The 21212-nt window shown below is 38.5% G+C and overlaps 1 protein-coding gene and 1 long non-coding RNA gene across 2 annotated transcripts; one reads left to right on the forward strand and one right to left on the reverse strand.

Annotated features, from left to right (window-relative positions):
* The first annotated feature begins 1084 nt into the window (after positions 1–1084).
* On the forward strand, positions 1085–21006 carry NPM1 (nucleophosmin 1). The gene is made up of 11 exons (XM_081943019.1): positions 1085–1301; positions 2501–2580; positions 2907–3026; positions 6948–7041; positions 7172–7272; positions 7606–7670; positions 8376–8436; positions 16866–16964; positions 18449–18568; positions 19803–19877; positions 20694–21006. Exons 1-11 carry the CDS (start codon positions 1244–1246, stop codon positions 20730–20732), a joined length of 912 nt encoding a protein of 303 aa, XP_081799145.1. The 5' UTR covers positions 1085–1243; the 3' UTR covers positions 20733–21006.
* Positions 8470–16858, reverse strand: LOC309386986. The gene is made up of 3 exons (XR_014174526.1): positions 14726–16858; positions 13753–14588; positions 8470–10135 (listed from the first exon to the last, which is right to left on the reverse strand). It is a non-coding gene; the product is annotated as an uncharacterized lncRNA (long non-coding RNA).
* Positions 21007–21212: the final 206 nt, after the last annotated feature.

A 21212-nucleotide genomic window follows, 5' to 3' on the forward strand; every position in this document is an offset into this window, starting at 1 on the left:
AGATTAATTAGAATACTTTATTGGGCAAGTGTGATTGGACACACAAAGTATTTGTCTTTGGTGCATATGCTCTTAGCGTACATAAAAAGACAAGATACATTCGTCAAGAATCATAAGGTACTGTTGAAAGAAATGTCCTTCTGGGTTCGGCTCCAAGTGGGGAAAAAGACACTGGAGACAGGGAGGCTGCTTGGAAAGATGGTTTTAATTGTGGACAGGACCACATGGCCTGAGTCCTGAACAGAAAAGGTGATCACATGCTTCAATGCTGGTGGAGAAGAAGAGAAGGAGGGGCTTGCTAGGCTTTTTATAACTGTTCAGTCCCACCTCTGTTTCCTGTTCCTGTGTAAGAACTGTATTCTGATTGGTTGTCAGACTCACATGGGCCCATGCAGGGGCAACTCTCTAGGCTGAGTGCAGGTTTGGTTGAACTCTCAGAGTTCTCAGATGCCATGTGGTCAGTTGAGTAAAGTGCCAATATTATGATGCCTTAATCCCATCCCCCTGGAGCTGATGGGGAGAACTCTTTATTATGTAAAGTGGACTAGCTTGGCCTTCTTAATTGACAAAGTGGGGATGGGCAGGAAGCTGCAGGAATTTACTTTGTGTTTAAAATGTGTTTCTCCCTTTTTCACATCCAGGAAAATATAATATTCTGCCTTTTCAATATTTGCTAGGATATTTCATTTTTCTAGGAGGGCTGGGTGATAACTTTCCACAGTACAACACTTAATGATAGTCATAGGGTACAAATAAGCAATCAGGAAACTATCAATTGATGCATTTATGATCCAAAAGCAGAGAGACAAGACAAGTCAATTTTCTGCACATAGAGATGAAGCCCGTGAATACAAGACTTTCCGTACGGCGCAAGACCCGCTTCGGAATCCCCGCTTTCTCCTCCCCACCCCCTTGCGAATTCCCGATTCTAAAACCACAGCAGTCCGAAGAGCGCCTGCGCACCCCGGCCTACCCTTTTCAACCGCGTGCGCCACTCCGATCACATGGGGGGGGGGCAGTATAAAATCCGGGCCGCCGAGTCGCTAAAGGTGATCTCGTCTTCTCTCGCGAGATTTGCGACTTTATATAGCTGGGAGGCGGAGCAAAAGGTGGGTTTTTTCCCAGAGGTCGCTGTCGTCTTCGTGTCGTTGGCGCCATCGTGCTGGATTCTTCTTTTTCCTCCTCTTTCCTTTCCCCCGAATCTTCGGCAGGCGAGGCCGGTGCTTCCAAGCCCGCAAGCAGCATGGAGGACAGCGATATGGACAACATGGGCTCCCTCCGTCCCCAGACCTTCCTTTTCGGTAATAAATCTGCTCTTCCTCCGCCGTCTCCCCTCTTCCGCTGCAGGGGGGGGGGGGTTAAGGCTGCTCCGCCGCTGGGCCTTCGCACGTGGCCGGGGTTTGGTGGGCGGAGGCAGCCGCTTCGGCCGGGAGAAAAACGGCGTGCAGGACCCGGGGGAATGCTGCATATTTGGGGCTGGATTTCCCCCCCCCCCCCAGGCTTTTTTCCTCGCCACGTGGTCGGCTGGGGCCTCTTTCCTCCCTGGGACTTTTATCCCCCCAGCCCCTTTTTTCCATTTTTCTTTCCATTTGGGTTTGTTAAATGCAAGCCATGGTTAACTGGCTTTGAATTCTTAACGGCTCTAAGCGGAGTTCAGTTAGCCCAGCTTGTGCGAATCTGGATATAACAGTTTAATAAAACCAGAAATAGTGTAGGGGATATAGGAGAAATGGCTCGCATCGGTTTCGTCTCCGATACGGCCGTTTGAAATCGGTACAAAAACTGATCTTACTGGGGAAAAAGCAATCGCCAAGGAGCGATGGACTGGGGAATGGCAAGAAACGGTCTCGCCCGTGCCAGCCTTACATCTGGGGAATAGGCAGGGGAAGAAAGATGGGTGGCCACGTGCTTCCGTAGGTAGAGCCGGCGCGCCTATATCTTGCAAACTGCAGATGGCAACGTCGTTGTTATGGCCTGCAGGCAGACTTAAGGAAAGCACGTTCGCTACTGCTGCTACCTGCAAATTCTAAATCGGTTGGTTGTACTAAATAGAATAGAATTCTTTATTAAGCCAAGTGTGATTGGAAACACATGGTGCCTTTGGTGCTTATGCTCTCAGTGTAGGTAAAGAAAAATAGAATACGTTAATCAAGAATCATAAGATACAACACTTAGTGATAGTCATAGGTTACTAATAAGCAATCAAATTGTACTAGGAAACAAAACATAAATTTTAAAGATACAAGCAACATGGTCATAGTCATAAGTGGAAAGAGATAGGTACTAGGAAAGAGAAGAATAATAGTAATGCAGTCTTTAGTAGATAATGTAAAACTTCCCTGTTTCTGGCAGCTGGGTTCATGGCAATAGGCTTTGGGAAACACTTCTGTAAAATATTTTTGTCCATAAATAGATGTAATTACATGAATTTTGTATTGTGGTCTGAAATGGAATTATTTTTCCTTTTTAATAATTAAATGGCCATGATATGTTTCTGCAGGTTGTGAGTTGAAGGGAGACAAGCCATATCACTTCAAGGTGAACGATGAAGAAAACGAACATCAACTTTCTCTACGAACGGTAGGTCCCCCCCCCCCCTTTTTTTTTTTCCTTGGAAATTTCTCAGTTGTGAGTCAGAACACTTATTTGACACTTACAGACCATAAACTGCCATTTGGGCATAATTTGCAGCTGCTTAAAATGTTCATCACCATGCGTAGTAGCTTCAGATGTGCATAATCAGCAATTACTTGCTGAATATGCAAACTAGTTATGGTAGCATGTGCCAAGTTGATACATTTCATTATTTCTGGATAGATAACACTACATTTTCTTTTACTAGTGATTGCTGTGGGAGGTACTTGAGACCTAAAGGAACACCTCAAACATTGTGTTTTGTAATGCAGGTTAGCTTAGGAGTTGGTGCTAAAGATGAATTGCATGTTGTTGAAGCAGAAGCATTGGACTATGAAGGCAACCAGATAAAAGTCACATTGGCATCCTTGAAGATGTCGGTTCAGCCTACGGTAAGAGTATTTCTTGTTTAGTAAAAGGAGTAGCAAGAATTATAAACATTGTAAATCGCTATTTTGGCAGTGGTTCCATTCTTACCCGCTGAGAATTTTAAATTGTTTTTAAGTACATTGCTTTCTCTGCTTGAAGCCATTATGGGAACTTTGGATAAGAAAAATTGAGTATCAGTGTATGTACTTAATTGTTTTTCAGTAAAAGTTATAAGAATAATTTACATAATAAAAATGCATTTGATGAATATGTTTAAGTTATTTCAATCAATCAAATCTTTGTTCACAGACCAATGAGTAGAATACAGAAACCAGTTAATTAAAATATCTGATTTTTTGTTTTAGAAATTGTGGATTCTATAAGAAAATTCCTAATCTTACACTCTAACTCTCCGACAATCTGATTGTTTATTACTGCAAACATTTTTCCTGCTTCGGTAGAGGAAGGAAGTTGGATAGAGTTACCTTCTTCCTTGTATTATGTCAACTGACTTGTTCTTTCCTTAGTGTTCTCAGCTGGATTCACTGTCTAAAACTACACTTGCCAATTATCCTAGCTTGGATGATTGTGTATTTACTATTTGATAAACAAGAGGACAAATAAGATTTGGGAATGGAAGGAAACTTCTCATATTAGTGCAAAGTAGACTTTCTTGAAATGTACCCCAAGAGTTATGCAAGTAATTACAGGCCTCCTTGATTAAAGATTCAAAGTCTGCCCAAAATGTTTGGATTTTTTAAGAAAGTGGAAAGAATCTATTGTAACAGGAAACCATGTTCATTATTCTACTAGCTTATTAAGGATTTTACTTGTGAAGTTAAGTATGCTTTTTAGATCCCTATACATTAGAAACCTTTTACTTACTGCATTGGTATATTACTATTGATAGGGCTTGATCTAATTGGTAACTGAGAATTGATGCTGTTATTCAATAAACTTTTAAAAACCTAATTGGCCTTTTAATAGGAGAAGGGTCTCACTTAATAGACAATCACATTCAATACATATTAGAAATAATTTTGCACATGCTTTGACCCAACAGTTCACATTTGGTTACATGCTTATTGTTGTAACCTTTGATAACGAGATAGGAAATTTATTAAAGGAGAACATGAACACAGCTCTTAGTGGGACTCCTTCCTTTAATTCTTACCATGCTTACTATTTTCATTCTCTCAGGTCATAGCATCTCCCTAAGAAACAAAAGAGGTCTCTTCCTTGATCCCGATTCTTCACTAAGGCTTTGTTTTAATGACTCTCAAGAATTATTGATTGTGAGGCAGGAATTCTCCATACACAACATGAGTTGTCATTCATTTGTTTATTTCTTCAGCTGGACCTCCCATTTCTCTAGAATCTTTTCTCTCCCGATCCTCCTTGAAACGCATATGAATATCTCAATCATATCGATTGCCATTGGAGAATATCTTAAGCAATCTATGCTTTTGTCTTAATGAGCTGATTCTAACCTTTTTTTAAAGAAAGATCTTTTAAATTTTGTCAGGATAGCTTAGCCATAATTCATAGACTGCAACTTGAAAATGCCTTGAAGTAATTGAACAAAAATTGAAAACCAGGAACAACTTGAATAGAAAAATTACAGGAACAGACTGGGGAGCACAAATAAAACTTGGCGTAGAGTTGCACAATTATTAGAATGCTCTATTGTTGAATACTACATACCTGTATGGGGAAGAAGTTGTCATACAAATAAGATTGATGCTCACCTTAATGGCTCAATGAGAATATCTCAAACCCTGAAATCCACACAGCTCCACCTTGTTTCTGACATTCCTCTCCTGATTTCAGGCTACCACAACAACAGGTAGTCGAGAATGGAATATCAGTACATAAAATATTAAGACTTTCTACATTTTCACCAGGCTAAAGTCTAGGAAACCAATTTGAAACCAATCTAGATAAAGAATGGCGATTAAATTGGGCAACTTTAAGAACCATAACCTAACAGACCATCCAGATCCAAGAAAACCACTCACAGGAATGCAGTTGCCCTAAAAATATGGAACCACCTAAATAGAATCCAGCCAGAACTAAGGCAAAGCTCTTTAAATGGAGGATGGCTGAGAGCCTGCAATTGATAATATAATTCAAAAATTCTCAGGAAATTTCAAGGCACCTAGGATGATCTCATCTCACATACAATAAGGTGGTTTCCATTGTGACTATATGATATATTGTGATTTTATTATGGTTTTATTGTAATTTAATATTTTATCTCGTATATTGTCCACATTCTATATATGTATACATACATACATACATATTTGCTGATTATTTAAATTTATATTTGTATATCACTGATTGCGTAGCCTCGGTAGATGCCATACACTAAATAAATAGACTGCAACTCCTGCATCAAAGTTAATAATTCAGAAATAATTTCAGTTCTTTCCACTTTATATTGGAAATGCTACTTTGTTACAATCTAGTCTTCATTGCTAAAAATAATGGATTCCAATATTTTTCAGGATGGTAGCTTGATGTTAGGCAAGGAGCAAAAAGACAGATTTTAATTCATGTTTGGTGATAGAAAGTCCTGTAAGGAAAGAAAGCAATTATTCAAATGCTGTTTTTAAGCAGACGTAACTAGTGATAGAAGCTACAGCTTTAAATTATTTTCTTCACCAGAGCCCATGAACAAAGATTCCTGTCCTTCCCTATGCCAATAAATATTGATGAACCTCTCTCTTTATCTAATTAATCAGTACATAGCAGAGTTACATATCTGGCAAGCTCTGCCACCAGGGCTCAAGAAGCGAGAAAGCGCTGTAATATTGATTTTAAGCATAGAATCTGAATCCTCAAGATTTAAGCACTATGCATATCAAGGTCATTTAAAGCAACATGCTTTGCAATTCACAAAGTATGATTGGGAAGACCTCTGTAAATGTGCAGAGAACTGGGCAGAAATGTATGCTTGTGTTAAAGGTACTAAAAGTCTAGCAAAATTAGGTCCTTCATATCCTGAATTGGAAGTAACTAATAACTGATTCTCTACATCTCTAGTAGTTATTGAAAGGCAAACAATTGTAGGCACTGTTCATACATTTTGATTGAGTTGTGGCATCGGAGTAATCCAGCAGAATCACTATACGTTCAGTGATTGCTGGTCTGCATTTTCCTGTTCTGTCAATACTGTGAAAGAGCCAGGATTGGAAAAAAACTGAAACTCTCCCCTCCCTTTTTACAACCCTGTAATTTGAAACAAACACTCCAAAGGACCTTTTATGGCAAGCTTGCTTTGCTCTTAAGTTTGTGATAAAACTTTTGTTTTTTTATGTACTTGGTTTTGAATAGTGCAGTACAAATACTTTTTGAGTCTGTTTTTGTGTTTAAAACGAAAATGTTAAATATATGCAGCCTAAAGAACAAAAGCATGGGGACCAGGGATCATATTCTAAAGTAAGGATGCTGATACAGAGAATATCATTCTCTGGATTTTATCCGTCTGATAGTTAGATGGGGGAACCCCCAGAGCATCCTTCCCTGCTGGGTCATATAGGGTGGGAAGATCCAACCGTATCAAAGAAACAAATGTGTAGAGTAAGTAATCCCCAGCACCTTGAATTTTACCCAGAAGCCTACTGGTAGCCTGTGAAACACATTTGTTATTCTCTGAACTGGCTAGAGTGCCAAGTAGGTAGCTGTATTTTGGGTCTTTGTTACCCTCAAGGACATTTTTGCATTTCTTCCCCTTTCTTTGAGAAAAAAACACCTTTTTCGTCTTTCCCAAGTTAGTTAACTTCGAGCAAAGGATCCTTTTTGGATTGCAATCTTTAGCTTTGTTTGGAAATAATAGCAACCTCCTTCAGCCTGGTTTGGTTTGAGTTCTAGTTAATGATGTTTCTGCTTGCCACATTTTTTGTTGTCATTTCAGCAGAACTTTCTGTTTTTCTTTTAAGGTTTCATTAGGTGGCTTTGAAATTACACCTCCAGTAATTCTGAGATTGAAAAGTGGCTCAGGGCCTGTTTATGTCAGTGGACAACACCTTGTAGGTATGAACATTTGTAACATTCTCTGTGTTAATTTGGGTGGTTATTTACGTTCAGCTTGCTAAAGTAAATCTAGTTAACTTTTGTCTTTGTGGTTGGAAAATATCTGATTTACTCTTGTTTTTTGTAACAGCTTTAGAGGAAGAACCAGAATCTGAAGATGAGGATGAAGATAAAATACAACAAAATATGGTTAAAAGACCTGCAGGTGTGACATTAGCTAAAGTTCCCCTGGTAAGCATCTAATGGAATGCATTATTTTGACCTGCAAGATTTTAGGAATATAAATACTCCTTGATTTAGGACTACAATTGAACCCAAATTTTCTGCTGTTAAGTGAGACATTTGTTAAGTGAATTTTACCCCAAATCAACCTTATGAATAAAACTGAATTTTCTGAATACATGATTTAACTGCTTCTAGTGTGAAAGGTGAAAGAAACTGATTAACCATTTTTGTAATTTGATTTGACATCCTGGATAATTTTAAATTATTTCATTGTTATTCATACTTCGTAGTATTGAAGATGGTATGTATCTTCTCATAAATTACATTTGTTCTTTCAAGAAAAAAGCAAGGATGGCAGACAAGGATTTTGAAGATGATGACGAGGATGACGAGGATGATGATGAGTATGTTATATTTCAGTAATCTGTTGTGTTTAAATAAATAGCCTGGGCAGGAAATACAACCAAAAGACATTTCTCTAGAGTAACAACTCTAGAGAAGTTGTTGCTATATATATTTATTTATTTATCAGCACAAATACAACACACACACACACACACATTTTTGTGTGTGTGTAACGCCTGATAATGGGTGGAAGTATGACTTTATCAGAGTCTAAATTTTAATGCATTTAAGGAAGTGGTCACACAATTAGGCCTTTTGGAAATTTCCATTAGTCTAGAATACCACATCCTGTAGTTCCAGGTTTTTTTTAGCTTGTTCCAGTAGGACCATCTGTTGGGAGAAAGCTCCCCATGGGACAATTTTAACAATTCTATTTAATTATTTAAAATAAATAAAAATTATTTTAATTTTTGCCATTCACATTTCATTCTGTCCCTCCTTTTGCATCCTTTTTTTAATGATTCTATTCCACCAATTCTTTGATATTAGTGTAAGTCTTGTCCCACAGCAAGTTGTCCTGCGGCGATTTGGCTGTAGCAAGTTAGCCATACTGAGTTGGCCGTGGCAAATTATCATAGAACCTCCCCCCCCCCCACACACACACACTTACCCCATTTGCTCCAGTGTAAAATTGGATACGGGATATCAAATTTATTAGAATTAACGGGCTTTAGGAATTTACATAAACTGAATTTTGATTGTAGTGATGATGAAGACGAGGATGAAGAGGAGGAGGAGGAGGAAGATAAGACTCCACAGAAAAAAGTAAGTTATTTCTACTCAAGTGCTTCATTTGAGAGGAAAGTAGATTTAAGGTATACATAACACAATTGAATTTAAAGGATTCAAAGGTGATGAATGTTTCCTCTGCTGAATATTTTTATTTTTGCTTTTCAAAACATTTTGGGTGGACAGAGTGCATCATTACATTCTTAGTGTTTTATGCCCCTTGTTGCTTCTAATTCTGAAATTGGGTTTTCTGTAGTCCATATGCAGAGCATTATTTTCCTGTCTTCACCCTGCTATTATATGTACCAATGGACCCATTTAGGAGTAACTTTTTTTGTCTCCTCTTTTCCCAGAAAATACATTTGCTTTTTCTCAGTTTCACGCCTTCTCACATTACATTGCTTTTTGAATGGTAAGGTAGTACTCTGAATGGTTTCCAGCAAACTTCTGGAAATCAGTGTTGATACCATTCAGCTGGCACAACGGGCTATTTTATTTTTTCCCTATATGCTTGATGTTCTGAAGGAAAACTGCACCTGGCTGCACTTAAAAAGAGGTGAAAAAAAAAGTTTGGACTGGAAGAATATTTTGTGAGATAGAAAGAGGAAGATGTTTTCTCTTGTCTTACATGTTTTTTTTAAAGGATTAGATAGGAGAAACAACATCCTATTTCTGTTACAAGTTGAAAACTGAAAAAGGATGGCAACCGTTTCAGATTGCATTTGTTTAAAGAATTGCTTGGATTAAATTATAAAAGAATTTGCTTTCAAGTTAAGGAACATCAAGTAAATTTTCCTGCATTTGGCTCAATTCATACTTTGTTGCAGAGTTAAATAATTATAAATTTTTCTGGAGGCAGCATGACTAGGTGGAGCTGTAGCTTAAAATAAGTTTGATTTTATAACAAAAATTGTAATAAAACAATAGTTTACTCTATAGATAAATAAAATGATTGAAATAAGTAAATGTTCAGTCAGACGTGGCTTCCATTTTGAATACATGATTCTTACAGGTAAATTATTTTTGGTTGTCTGTTTTTTTCAGAAAATGCACAGATATATATTTCTTGTAAACCAAATTGTTCAAGCAGACTACATTAGAATTAAACTGATTTAACAAACCCTCCGCCCATCCCTTTGAGGCAGAAAGTGTCTTTAAAATACTAAATGAATTTTGTTGCTTGGAAAATAAGCACTATCTATTTGGGACTACTATGGCAATGTTACCTTGGTACTAGATTGCTTTGAAATTTGTCAAATTTGGTACTTGATGCCTTTGGACTCAAAAATGTGTCCCAGTATTCATCATTTGCTTGGAAAATAAGCACTATTTATTTGGGACTGCTACGACAATGTTACCTTGGTACTAGATTGCTTTGAAATTTGTCAAATTTGGTACTTGATGCATTTGGATTCAAAAATTTGTCCCAGTATTCATCATTTGTTTAGTACTCAATATGTAAACTGGCTGACAGAGGCTGACTGCCTTTTTCAAATGAAACAAAAGGGTCACGAATTAGTTACATAGTAGCTCTTGCCCTGTGCACAACCCCTTGTGGTCTTAGCTTCTATGGTCATTTTGTGTATTTTTGCGCTCCCCCCTCCCCCAACATTGGGTCCTAGTAAAATGAGCACTAATAGCGTTGAGCAGAAAAGAAAATTACTTTGCACCACCACTGAGAAAATTAAATAAATAAATAATAGGCAAATACATGAGCGGTATTCACATTACTGATCTTGCTAGGGAACACTGTTCCCTCTAAGGTGCGCGCCTGCGCGGCCGCGTACGTGCCTGGAATACGCCGCGCACTAATTTCTAACTGCCGCGCAGCGTCGCGTATTTGCTGTGGACACACGGAGTACAGAGCAGCTAGGGAATCACATCACAATCGAAACACTCTCCAGCCAGCTCCAGCTAAACGCAGTACATTGCCGCCTGACTTCAGGATTCTCCTTAATCAGTTGTAGGTCAAAAATAAAAAAGGGAAAGGGGCACTTCAAAACAAGCGCCCCTTTCCCTTTTTTCTTTTCGACCCACAATGATTAGGGAGGATCCTGAAGTCGGGCAGGGACAAGAAGTGAGGAGGCAGAAAAAGAGACGGAGGCCAAGGAGCTTCCCCCCCGCCCCCTCCCAGCAAAAATCTAACCGGGGAGCCGGGCGGGCAGTAGCAAATTAGCCGATCACGCTGCGTGATCGGTTAATTTAGCAAATTAAGTCCCACCCACGTTGTAATGTTAAATCATTTGGAGCAAATTAAAATCACTACTTTATAAACAAAAGGAAGGTGTTTTTTTTCTCTTATTTGTTATGGTAGAGCCATTTTAACAATCTATTTAATTTGCAAGTAGTATGGAGTTTAGAAATTTTTTAGAATTAAAATCTTAACTACAATATAAGTACTTTAAAGTCATCCACACAGTTCACTGGGTTGTAGGAGGAGTAAGATTTGAAAAAAGTGGTTAAAATATTTTTCACTTCATTTTTTTAGAGTTTTGGATAATGCAATTTCCTATTCTGTTTAGCTATTCATTATTTTTTCCAATAGCAAGCAACTTCTGTGTGTGCAATCATGAAAAACAATAAGATTTTATGAGTCAAATTATTTTTTCATATTAAAAATAATAAAATTTAATGTATTGCCATTAGTTTTGCAGTAGTAGTAGGTTTCTGAAACCACCTGTATAGAGAGGAACAAATTCCCACAAATTTTTAAACAATCGGCAAGCATTGTTGAACATACAGGCAATAAATCCTTGAGTTTACAAATTACTGATGGAAGAAAACTCTTAGATGTGAATGAGACTTTATGAATGGAGATTTTAATAATTTTACTCATTTAAAATAGCAAATTGCATATAATACATTCACAGAAGCATACAGTGTATAGACAACTTTTGCAATTGAATGTGAACTCATTAAAATGAAGTATATCAAGTGAAATTCATTAAAATGAAATGTATCAAGCATTTACTATTTTAATGTTACTGGTATTAAGTGCAATTTATATATTCATCTCAAAGCTGTTTTTTATTTAATCCAAAATGAATTTGAAAAGATAATTGTAATAACCCTATAGGTACATCAGTCAGTGTGGATGTCGAAACGTAAAGCTGGAGTAAACTTCGTTGCGAAGAAAAAGTGCAGCTTGAAGTTTAAACAAGAATGGTTGGGAGAGTTAGTAGAGACTGAACTGCCAACTTCATCTAAAAAAAACTGGGTAACATCTTCACGTATCGTGAAAATAGTGACGACATTGTTTGCCAGATATGCCAAGAAGCTTGTACAGGTGGCACATTCACCACTGGAAAACGGTGGAATGATTGGAAAATTGATTATTTGAAGCGTCATATCAATCAGAAGAATCACTTGGATTCGGTCATTAAACTACGATGCCAGAAATCTGGAGGGCTGCCGAGGCTACTGACTGAAAGTGCAGAAGAGAGAGCAAACAGAAAAGAAGTTTCACTGCACAGAAATGCCAGTGCCGATGAAGTCAAAGTTTTGATCGATAATGTGTTGCTGGCCATAAACATGAATGTGTCAGTATTATCAGTCACAGCCATACATGACCACATAGGCAAGTATGTGTCCATTCCGGAGAGCTGGCGCAGCAAGAATTATGGCTTTGAGTTTGTGGAGTGCATCAATGCAGTTGTTCAGAAAGAAGTCATGCATGATCTATGTAATTCCAGTTTTCATACTCTTATTGCTGATGAAAGCACTGATGTATCAGTCACCAAAACATTGATTTTGTATGCGAAATTCCGCCCGTCTAATGCCTCAATTTATAAGACCGTGTTTGTAGGAATTTTACAGTTGTCAACGTGCGACAGCACAGCAATCACAGCAGCCATAAAAGAGTTCTATGCTGCAAACAACATCAACATTCAAAAGATGGTCATGTTTACGTCAGATGGTGCGTCTGTGATGCTGGGTAAGAATAACGGTGTGGCTGCTCAGCTTCGTCGAGATGTATCCCATTTGCTTGAACAGCACTGTGTGGCACATCGAGAAGACCTAGGGATTGATGATGCATGTAAGCACGTTTCACTGATGAAGGACATCGAGACTTTACTACGAACTGTCTACACTCTGTTCTACCGCTCTTCTGTGAAGAAAACAGCATTTGCAGAACTAGCAGAAGTTCTTGAGTGTGAATCGGTAGCTTTCAGACCGTTGAATGAAGTACGATGGCTTTCCAGACATTTTGCATTGCGAGCATTGATGAGAAACATTACAGTTTTGGTTGAGTACTGTAAAGAGCAAGCAGAAACACACTGTGACCCAGTCTGTAAATATTGTTACAGAAAGTTGACGGATCCACAGATTCGTGCTGCATTGATCGTGTTTGACGACGTTTGCGAATTAGCCGAGTTGAACAAGCTGTTGCAAAGAAGCAACCTGACACCAATCGAAGCCGTTCAGTTTGTGAAGGCCAGAATAACCAAGCTTCGCCTGCAGTATTTAGGTGAAACGGTTTACTGGAATGACGAAGCTCGCGAATATATGCAGAGCAACCCAGACATTGACACGGCTCCCATACTCAGATTGATTGAACGTGTGTGCTTGCATCTTGACAGTCGTTTTCCAGACAACGAGCTGACAGATTGGAATATATTCGAAACTGCTGCTCTGTCGAATGTGAATTCTTTTAATTTTGGGGAAACTGAGATTGCAACTCTGGTTGGAAAATACCAGCATTTCTTTGAGGATTTGGATGAAGTCAGCATCACATCAGCTGTACAGTCACAATATCGTGACTTCAGATTTCTGGTGTCGGAGAAATTCAAGTCTGGATTAATGCACTCATTTGATGATGTAGTTCAGTTTGTACTAAGAGAGCAACAGTTTGGATTGCTGTCACGTCTGCTGGACATCTGCGCAACATTCCAAGCATCAAGCGCTGATTGTGAGCGAGGTTTCAGCCTGATGAATGCCATCAAGACCAAAGCTCGCAATCGGCTGCAAACTGAGCACTTGGATATGCTGATGCGAATCCGATCTTACCAGACTTCAGCAGCACAGATTGATCTTGACAAAGTGTACTCGGAATGGTTGTTAGAGAAAGACAGACGTGAGAAACTGTAAGATGAGACAGACTTTCAGTGAATAACAGTGTACATTACCATATACAAGCATTTTAATATTGCAGACTTGCAGTAAGTGATACTGCTATATAACACCTTTAATTAAGGGGGTACCTTGAATAAATATAACTGTGTTTCAAATAACACTGATTTTGTTGTTGTTTTGGGTGACATCTGTGAAAAAAATTCAGGTGCTCAGGCATGAAAATGTGCCGCTCAAACACTCTACTTTTCCGCCCACACTGAAAAAAAAAATAGAGGGAACATTGCTAGGGAATATGGTACGCCTAAAACAACTGTCTCCACCATCATTAAGAATAAAGCAATTAAAAGGGCTGATGCAGCAAAAGGAATTAAAGCAGTAAAAAGCAGTGTTTCCAAACATTGGAAGTTGAAAAGCTGTTGTTAATTTGGGTAAACAAGAAGCAGTTAGCAGGTGACAGTGTTTTGGAAGGCATGATATGTGAAAAAGCAAAACTTGTCGCATGCTGATCTTTTGAAAAACAAACCAGGACTGAATGGTGAGAGAGTTAAACTTTTTAAGGGCAGCCATGACTGGTTTGATAATTTTAAAAAGAGGACCGTCATCCATAGTATTACACATGGCAAGACTGAGTATTAATAAAACGGCTGCTGTTGAATTTCTCTCTGAATTTCATGACTACGTAGAGGCTGAGAATTTTATTCCCCACCAAGTTTTTAATTAGTGAGACCAAACTTTTTTTGGGGGGGAAATGCCGAGCAGAACCCACATCGCTAAAGAGGAAGAGGCATTACCAGGTCACAAACCAATGAAGGACAGTCTTAATGTATTGTGTAGGAATGCTGGTGGGGACTTCAAAATCAAGCCTCTACTAGTCTTATCATAGGAAAACCCATGAGTTTTCAAAGAGCATAACGTCATAAAAAACAAACATCCGTGTGATGTGGAGAGGGGCAAACTGCAAAGCTTGGATCACAAGGCAATTTCTCACCACGTGGCTAAATGAAGTGTTTGGTCCCTCAGTGAAAAAACAATTGCTGGAGAAAGATTTGCCTCTGAAAGCTCTTTTAATAAGGGACAATGCACCTGCCCACCCTCCAGGATAGGAGGATGTCTTTCTGGAAGAGTTCAGAATTCTTCATTGTAAGGATCCCCCCCCCCCCCCCCAACACCTCTCTTCCAGCCCATGGACCGGATCATTTCAAACTTCAAAAAGTTAAGACATCAAGGCACTTTTCCAGAGGTGCTCTGAGACTACCTCTGACACCCGGTTGACACAGGATTCCAGAAGGAGCATTTTAATATCCTGCACTGCCTTGATCTTATTGCTAAAGCCTGGAAAGAAGTCTCTTACAGGACAATGAATTCAGCATGGAAGAATTTGTGGCCAGAACCTGTGACTCGGAGAGACTTTGAAGGGTTTGAAGCTGACCCTAAGCCTGCAGGTACAGAGAGGGTACAATTGTGCAGGATATTGTATCTTTGGGCCAGTCTCTGGGTCTGGAAGTTGATGCTGCTGATACTCAGGAGTCAGTGGAAGAACATCATGAAGAGCTCAGCACTGAGGAGTAACAGGAACTTGCAGAAGGAGCAGCAATAAGAGGTGGCTAAAGAAATTTCTTCAGATGTGGAGATAAGGGAGGATGTCCCCAGTTACTTGATAAATGTGTCCAAAATGGGAGGAAGCACAAAACTTTGTGGAGAAGTACCATCCGGACAAGGTCTGACAAGAAGAAATCTGAATTTATTCAGTGACCAAACAATTTCATACTTTCAATAAATTCTGAAAAGTCAGAAGCAGTCCTTGTTGGATATGTTTTTAGCGAAGATGACAAAGAGTGTGTCGGAGCCTGTGGTGCAAGTCGGAAAAAAGAAAAGAGAAAGAACAGCTGATGTGCAAGTGCCTGATGTTCTGTTGGAGGGGGAGTCTCCTTCCAGACAATGCGCCATGTAACCTCCCACCATCTCTCTAATAACTTTCCCAGAAGACGAGGATGAGCCGACTCGGAGACTTCAGAGGAGGGTACAGGGGAGCATCAGGAGGATGCTAAATAGCTGTGTGCCAGGGTAACTCATTAGGGAGGATGAGGCTGCCTCCTCGCGAGTAGCCTCGCAGACCTAGTGCCTCTCTTCATTCAGCCCTACGTGTCTAGGATCTGGTGGAGAAGGCAGTTCCTTCTCATCCCACAGCTGCAGCTGTGATCCTTCTCCACCCTGTGCAGAGAGTGAACAAGTCAGAGGAAGAAGAGAAGCCAGGAACCTTGAAGGGGCTGTCAGAATAATCAGTCAGGTGCCAGGCTGGAGGAGAGCAGATGAGATGCAGCTGCAGCTGGAGGGTTCAGAGACCCAGACAGAAGTGCAGGCTGGAGAAGGATCGGTGCTCCTGGTCAGTGGGAATAAGAAGGAACTGCCTTTTCCACATCCTAGGATGCAAAGGGCTGAACGGAGGGAGGCTTAATGGAGGTCAGAGGGGCTACTTGTGAAAAGGCAGCCTTGTCCCTCCTAATGAGTTAACATCACTGTACACTTACTTAGCCCAACGTGCCGAGCAACGTGATGTTGGAAACAGCTGCTTGTTTTCTCTGCTGTGCATGTGCTTTAGGTCCATGATTCCAGTTTCCATGACTTCAGATCTGTGCTTCGTGTGACTTTATGTTTGGACTTCGAAACTGCTTTTTGGACTTTGGACTTTTACCTTGATTTGGTTTTATTGTGTGTGGACTCTGGATTGTGTTTGGATTTCAGACTGTGTGTGTGTGGACTTGTTCCTTTGTCTTCGGACTTTACAACCCTGTACATAGGTTGAGCAGGCATGGGTTCAGGAACCCTGCAGTTGGTGCAAGTGGATCTGTCTTAAAGTTGTAAAAACTCCCTGTGAGTTCGTGCATGTGAACTGGAACGGGACAATCCCATTAGGATGTGGAGTTGTATTAATACAAATAGAAGTTTTTGTTTTATTCAATCCAAGTACAGTATTTACTTTTAGGGTTATATCTCATGTAAAGTAATATGCAAGCCTATCTTTTTACTTATTGTATTAAAAATGTGCATTGTCTTTGGTTTGGGAACACATTAAATTTATTTACATTGTTTCTTATGGGAAGAATTTGTTTAGCATTCATCTAGCTTTCTGAACCAATTAACGAGTACCAAGGTACCACTGTATTTGGTTAGACTCCACTGGAATAGTGAACTTTGCATTTTCATTACAATAAGAACTGATAGTTAACCCTTTGTACTAGTGGCAGGCTGTAATTTTTCATTAATTACAACAAACATGGACAATAGCATAGACTATGGAAATTGTAGTGCAAAATGTGTGGTAAAAAATAGTTGGTTTAGTTTCTTTCTTGATTATATTAAAATGAGGCTGCTAACATTTATTCTACTTTTAGCCTGCCAGAGATTCTTCTGTGAAGAAAACACCAAAATCAAAACAGAATGGAAAAGATTCTAAATTGTCAACACCAAAGTTGACAACATCCAAATTGAAAGTGAGTATGTAGATTAATTTCCAACATTGGCTATTATATGTGAGGAAAATTGGAAGTTGTGCTCATCTAGGTTTTTGATATCTGATCTAATTACAATACTGCTGTATTATAGGAGTTAAAATAGTAATCTGCATATATTTATGAATTGCCAAGTGGATAGTTGCACAACTTTTTCATGTAAACCTTTGAGGGATTAATGTATAGTTTAGGTTATACCCTAAACGATCATTCTGAGGCAGAAAGGGTTTCCCCTTCAGAGCAAATGTTATTAGTGGTTTTGTAAGCTTCTTGGTGTCTGATAAATGCTTCTCCCTTTGCAGGGAAAACATCTTAAAAACACAGAATGCTCAAAAGATTCTCTCCCTGTCAGTTGACACAAAATAAAAGCTAATAGCAAATGTATAAAAGCTAATAATAGGAAGGAATACAGGTAGACCTTGCTTAACAACTATCCTGTTTAACAACTGTTCAAAACTTAAAATGGTGCTGAAAAGGAGACTGACTGATCCTCACAGCATCCCTGAAGTCACATGATCACCGTTTGCATACTTTATAGGTGGTTTCCAACAAGCAAAGTCAGAAGAAGCCAGCAGTAAAATCACAAGTCATAGTTATGTGATGTCTTGCTTAATGAGTGGGTGTTTTGCTTAGTGATGGTTTAGCATGGTTAAAGAACAGTGGAAGTGATGCAAATCTGGCATGGTCACATGTTTTGCTTAGCATCAGTTGCCGATTCCAATTGTGATGGTTAAATGAGGACTTCCTATAAATGAACTGGCTGAAACGGCACAGAAGTTCAAATAAATGAAAAGTAGAATGAGGTGCAAGGCAAAGACTTCGGAGTAGGCTGTATCCTTGAACAATCATGTGCAGCCTTAAGTGTTTTTCTATCAGGGCAACCTGGTCTACCCATATATGGGACGGAGCATACTGCTTCCGCTTTCGCCTTTCAGCCCCAATCCAGGAGCCTGAATTGTTGGTAAATATAAAGTTAACATTTGCTGTCTTGGCTCCCAGAGAATGAACACCTAATCCATCATCCTTGCAGAAGTCAACGGATGAATCAATATATTCTACTGTGGATAAAATAATCCGAAAAAGTGACAATGACAAAAGCTATATAGTATTGGATATTATTTCTGATTAAATTTTTACTTGTGTCTACTAAAGCCAAGTTAAAAAATTTAAAGATATGTTTACAAACATGAACATTTACTGAAAAGTTAGAAGCCTGTACTTGAAACGTCTTTGAAGTCTTTTAAAAAAAAAACATTCCATTATATAAACTACTGAAATTAAGTAAGCATTGCTTGCTGATAGTTGACCAAATAACGTAGTGGCCCAAGATTTTTCCCTTCCTATCTTTCATATGGTTGGTTTTCCCTTCCTCGTTAAAATAACCTGAGGCCTACATATCTATTGTTGATCATCAATTTTCTTGTTCCATTGTTGAAGGATTTTAATCCTAGTTTGGTATGTTTCAGACTCCAGAATCCCAAAAAGAAAAGGCCCCAGAGACTCCCAAAACACCACGGCCTGCAAAATCACCCAAACAATTCTCTATAGAGGAGATAAAAGCAAAAATGCAGACAACCATCGAAAAGGTAATTTTATCACACTGAATAGCTGTGGCTACTGAGATAAGAGAGTATATCTTATCAAGAAAACTTGATTTTTCAACTTAGCGTGGTAAACATACAAATCTTACGATTTTAATTTTTGCATTTTTACAGTGGAGGGTTACCTGCCCCTCCCCAGCTTTTCCCTTTGTGCATTCTTCAAGGCATGTAGCATTAACTTGTTTTCGTGGAAGAATTAGATTTTTTCCTCCTGCCAATTGTAGTTTTTACTCACAGTCTCCATTTAATGTATTTAGAATAGAATATAATTCTTTATTGGCCAAGTGTGATTGGACACACAAGGAAATTGTCTTTGGGGCATATGCTCTCAGTGTACATAAAACAAAAGATACATTTGTCACGAATCATAAGGTACAACACTTAATGATAGTCATAGGGTACAAGTAATTTTTCCTGGGGGCTGGGGAGGGCAAAAATGAGCAAAAAATGGGCCGTTTTCCCCCAGCAGCACTCTAAGCCTCCATAAGACTATTCATGCCTTTTTTTTTTGAAAAATGGGCCGTTTTTGGGAGGTTTGCAGAATACAAAAACTTTTTTCCTTTTGGAAAGCTCTTTAACTGATTGATGAGAATTACATGAGAACACCTACTTTATTTACTGTATTTCTCTCTATCTCTATTTCTCTCCTATTTCTCTCTCTCTATCCCTCTACCTATCTACACACACTCTCTCCCTACCTACCTATTGTATTTATCTCTCTATATATATTTCTCTCTCTCTCTATCCCTTTTATTTATCTACCTAACCACTCTCTCTCTCCCTCCCTACCTCCCTACTGTATTTCTCTCTCTTTCTCCCTCTCAATCCCTCTATCTACCTACCTACTTTTTTTTTAAATTTGCCTCTTCAAAACCTTGGTGCGTCTTATACTCCCCAAAATACGGTAAATCGTAATGATACAAGCAACAAAATTACGGTCATACAGTCATAAGTGGGAGGAGATAGAAAGGATGAGGAAATTAATAGTAATAGTAATGCAAACTTAGTAAATAGTTTGACAGATTTGAGGGAATTATTTGTTTCCATTTAACATATTTACCATGTGAATTGCAATTTTATAGGTCTTTGTTAATAATTCCAAGCTTTGTCTAGGCATTATCGTGTGAACCAATTCTATCTTAAATGAACTTATTTATAGTGTGAAGTATAGATTTTGTAATGTTATTTTAATGCTGTATTTGTCTGTTTCTTTCAATAGGGAATGAATCTTCCTAAGGTAGAAGCCAAGTTTGCAAATTACATTAAGAGCTGTTACAAGGCAGAAGACCCGAAGGTAATGGAATTATGTCTTGATAAAATCACTTAAATTAACAGAATTGTGTTATTTCTTCAAGTCATTACCAGGAAAAACCAGAACTGGATGTTTTTCTGATGGTGATAATGGAGAATATTAACATTTTTCTGTGATTAGAGGTGTCAATGAGTCCTTTCATTAAGCCTATAAAGTGCTTCAATCCCATTTTTGACCAAATAAAATGCTTTTGCATTGAGCATTGCCCGATGCCTGTCCTTTAGTGCCCATTTCTAGATCAGAATTATTTCGTAGCCTTAAGCTTTTCCCCCCTCCAAAGTCAAACAGCATGTGAGGAAACACGGTAGATAGTGGTGATATTAATGTCAGGAACAAATAGATTGGCTCAGAGTCGTAAATCTTAAATTTTGTGATCCAAATTTCTGAAAGAATGTTTTCCTTTCCCCCAGGAATTCATTCCTGTCAAGAGATTTTTTGATGGAGAGTGAAATTGTGCTTGCCTAAAAGAGAATTCTTGACAGTTTTAGTTAAGATAGTGAAAAGGCCTTTACTATGCTTTGTAAAATGTAAGTGGGAAAAAAACATTGAATAATTTTAATCATTGTGATCTTGAGGGGGGGCATTTAGTAAATGTTTTTAAAAATCAGTACTTGCCCGAAATTCCTGTATGTACATCTTGTATTAAACCTAGAACTGTTATATTCTGTACCAGTAAATGTTTTTGAAGGCATTACATCTACTAAACAGTAAGTTAATTCACATTTTTTACGGTGTTGTAAGGTTACAAATTACAGCAGGAGACTTCGGTAAAGCTAACTTCCTTATGTATATTTCTAGGTGATTCAAGAGCTCTGGAAGTGGAAGCAGTCTTTGTAAGCAAGAAGTCAAATTGCTCCATTTCAAATGATGGTCCTGTGTGTTTAACCATTAATACCTGACTGAAGCTTTCTCTCCAGAGTCCAATTAATGTCGTCCACATTATTTTGGCAAAGAATGTATGGTCCACAATGCCTGTTCAGTTTTTTAATACCAAGATTCCATCCTTTTCATTTAAAATATGTATGAAAATGTTTTGATAATACATAGTAGTGGTGATCTGGGAAGAGGAAGACTAAATGTAAATGTGAAAATAAAATTTTAGTATTTTAAATCGTTTTGCTGCTTTGTTATGGGAACAGAACAATTCTGTATGAATTGCCCTCTAGTCATACCAACTGGATCACTTACTACATTTGCCCAAGGGACTTGCAGATGCTCACTTTTCCACCAACCCATTCATTTAGTATTGCTTTTCAGAATTTACAATTCCTGCTTTTTTTAAAAAAAATAATAATGTAAGTTACAGCAGTGCACACA

This window comes from Natrix helvetica, assembly GCF_964273705.1.
Source record: "Natrix helvetica genome assembly, chromosome: 2".
In the NCBI taxonomy this organism is placed as follows: domain Eukaryota; kingdom Metazoa; phylum Chordata; class Lepidosauria; order Squamata; family Natricidae; genus Natrix; species Natrix helvetica.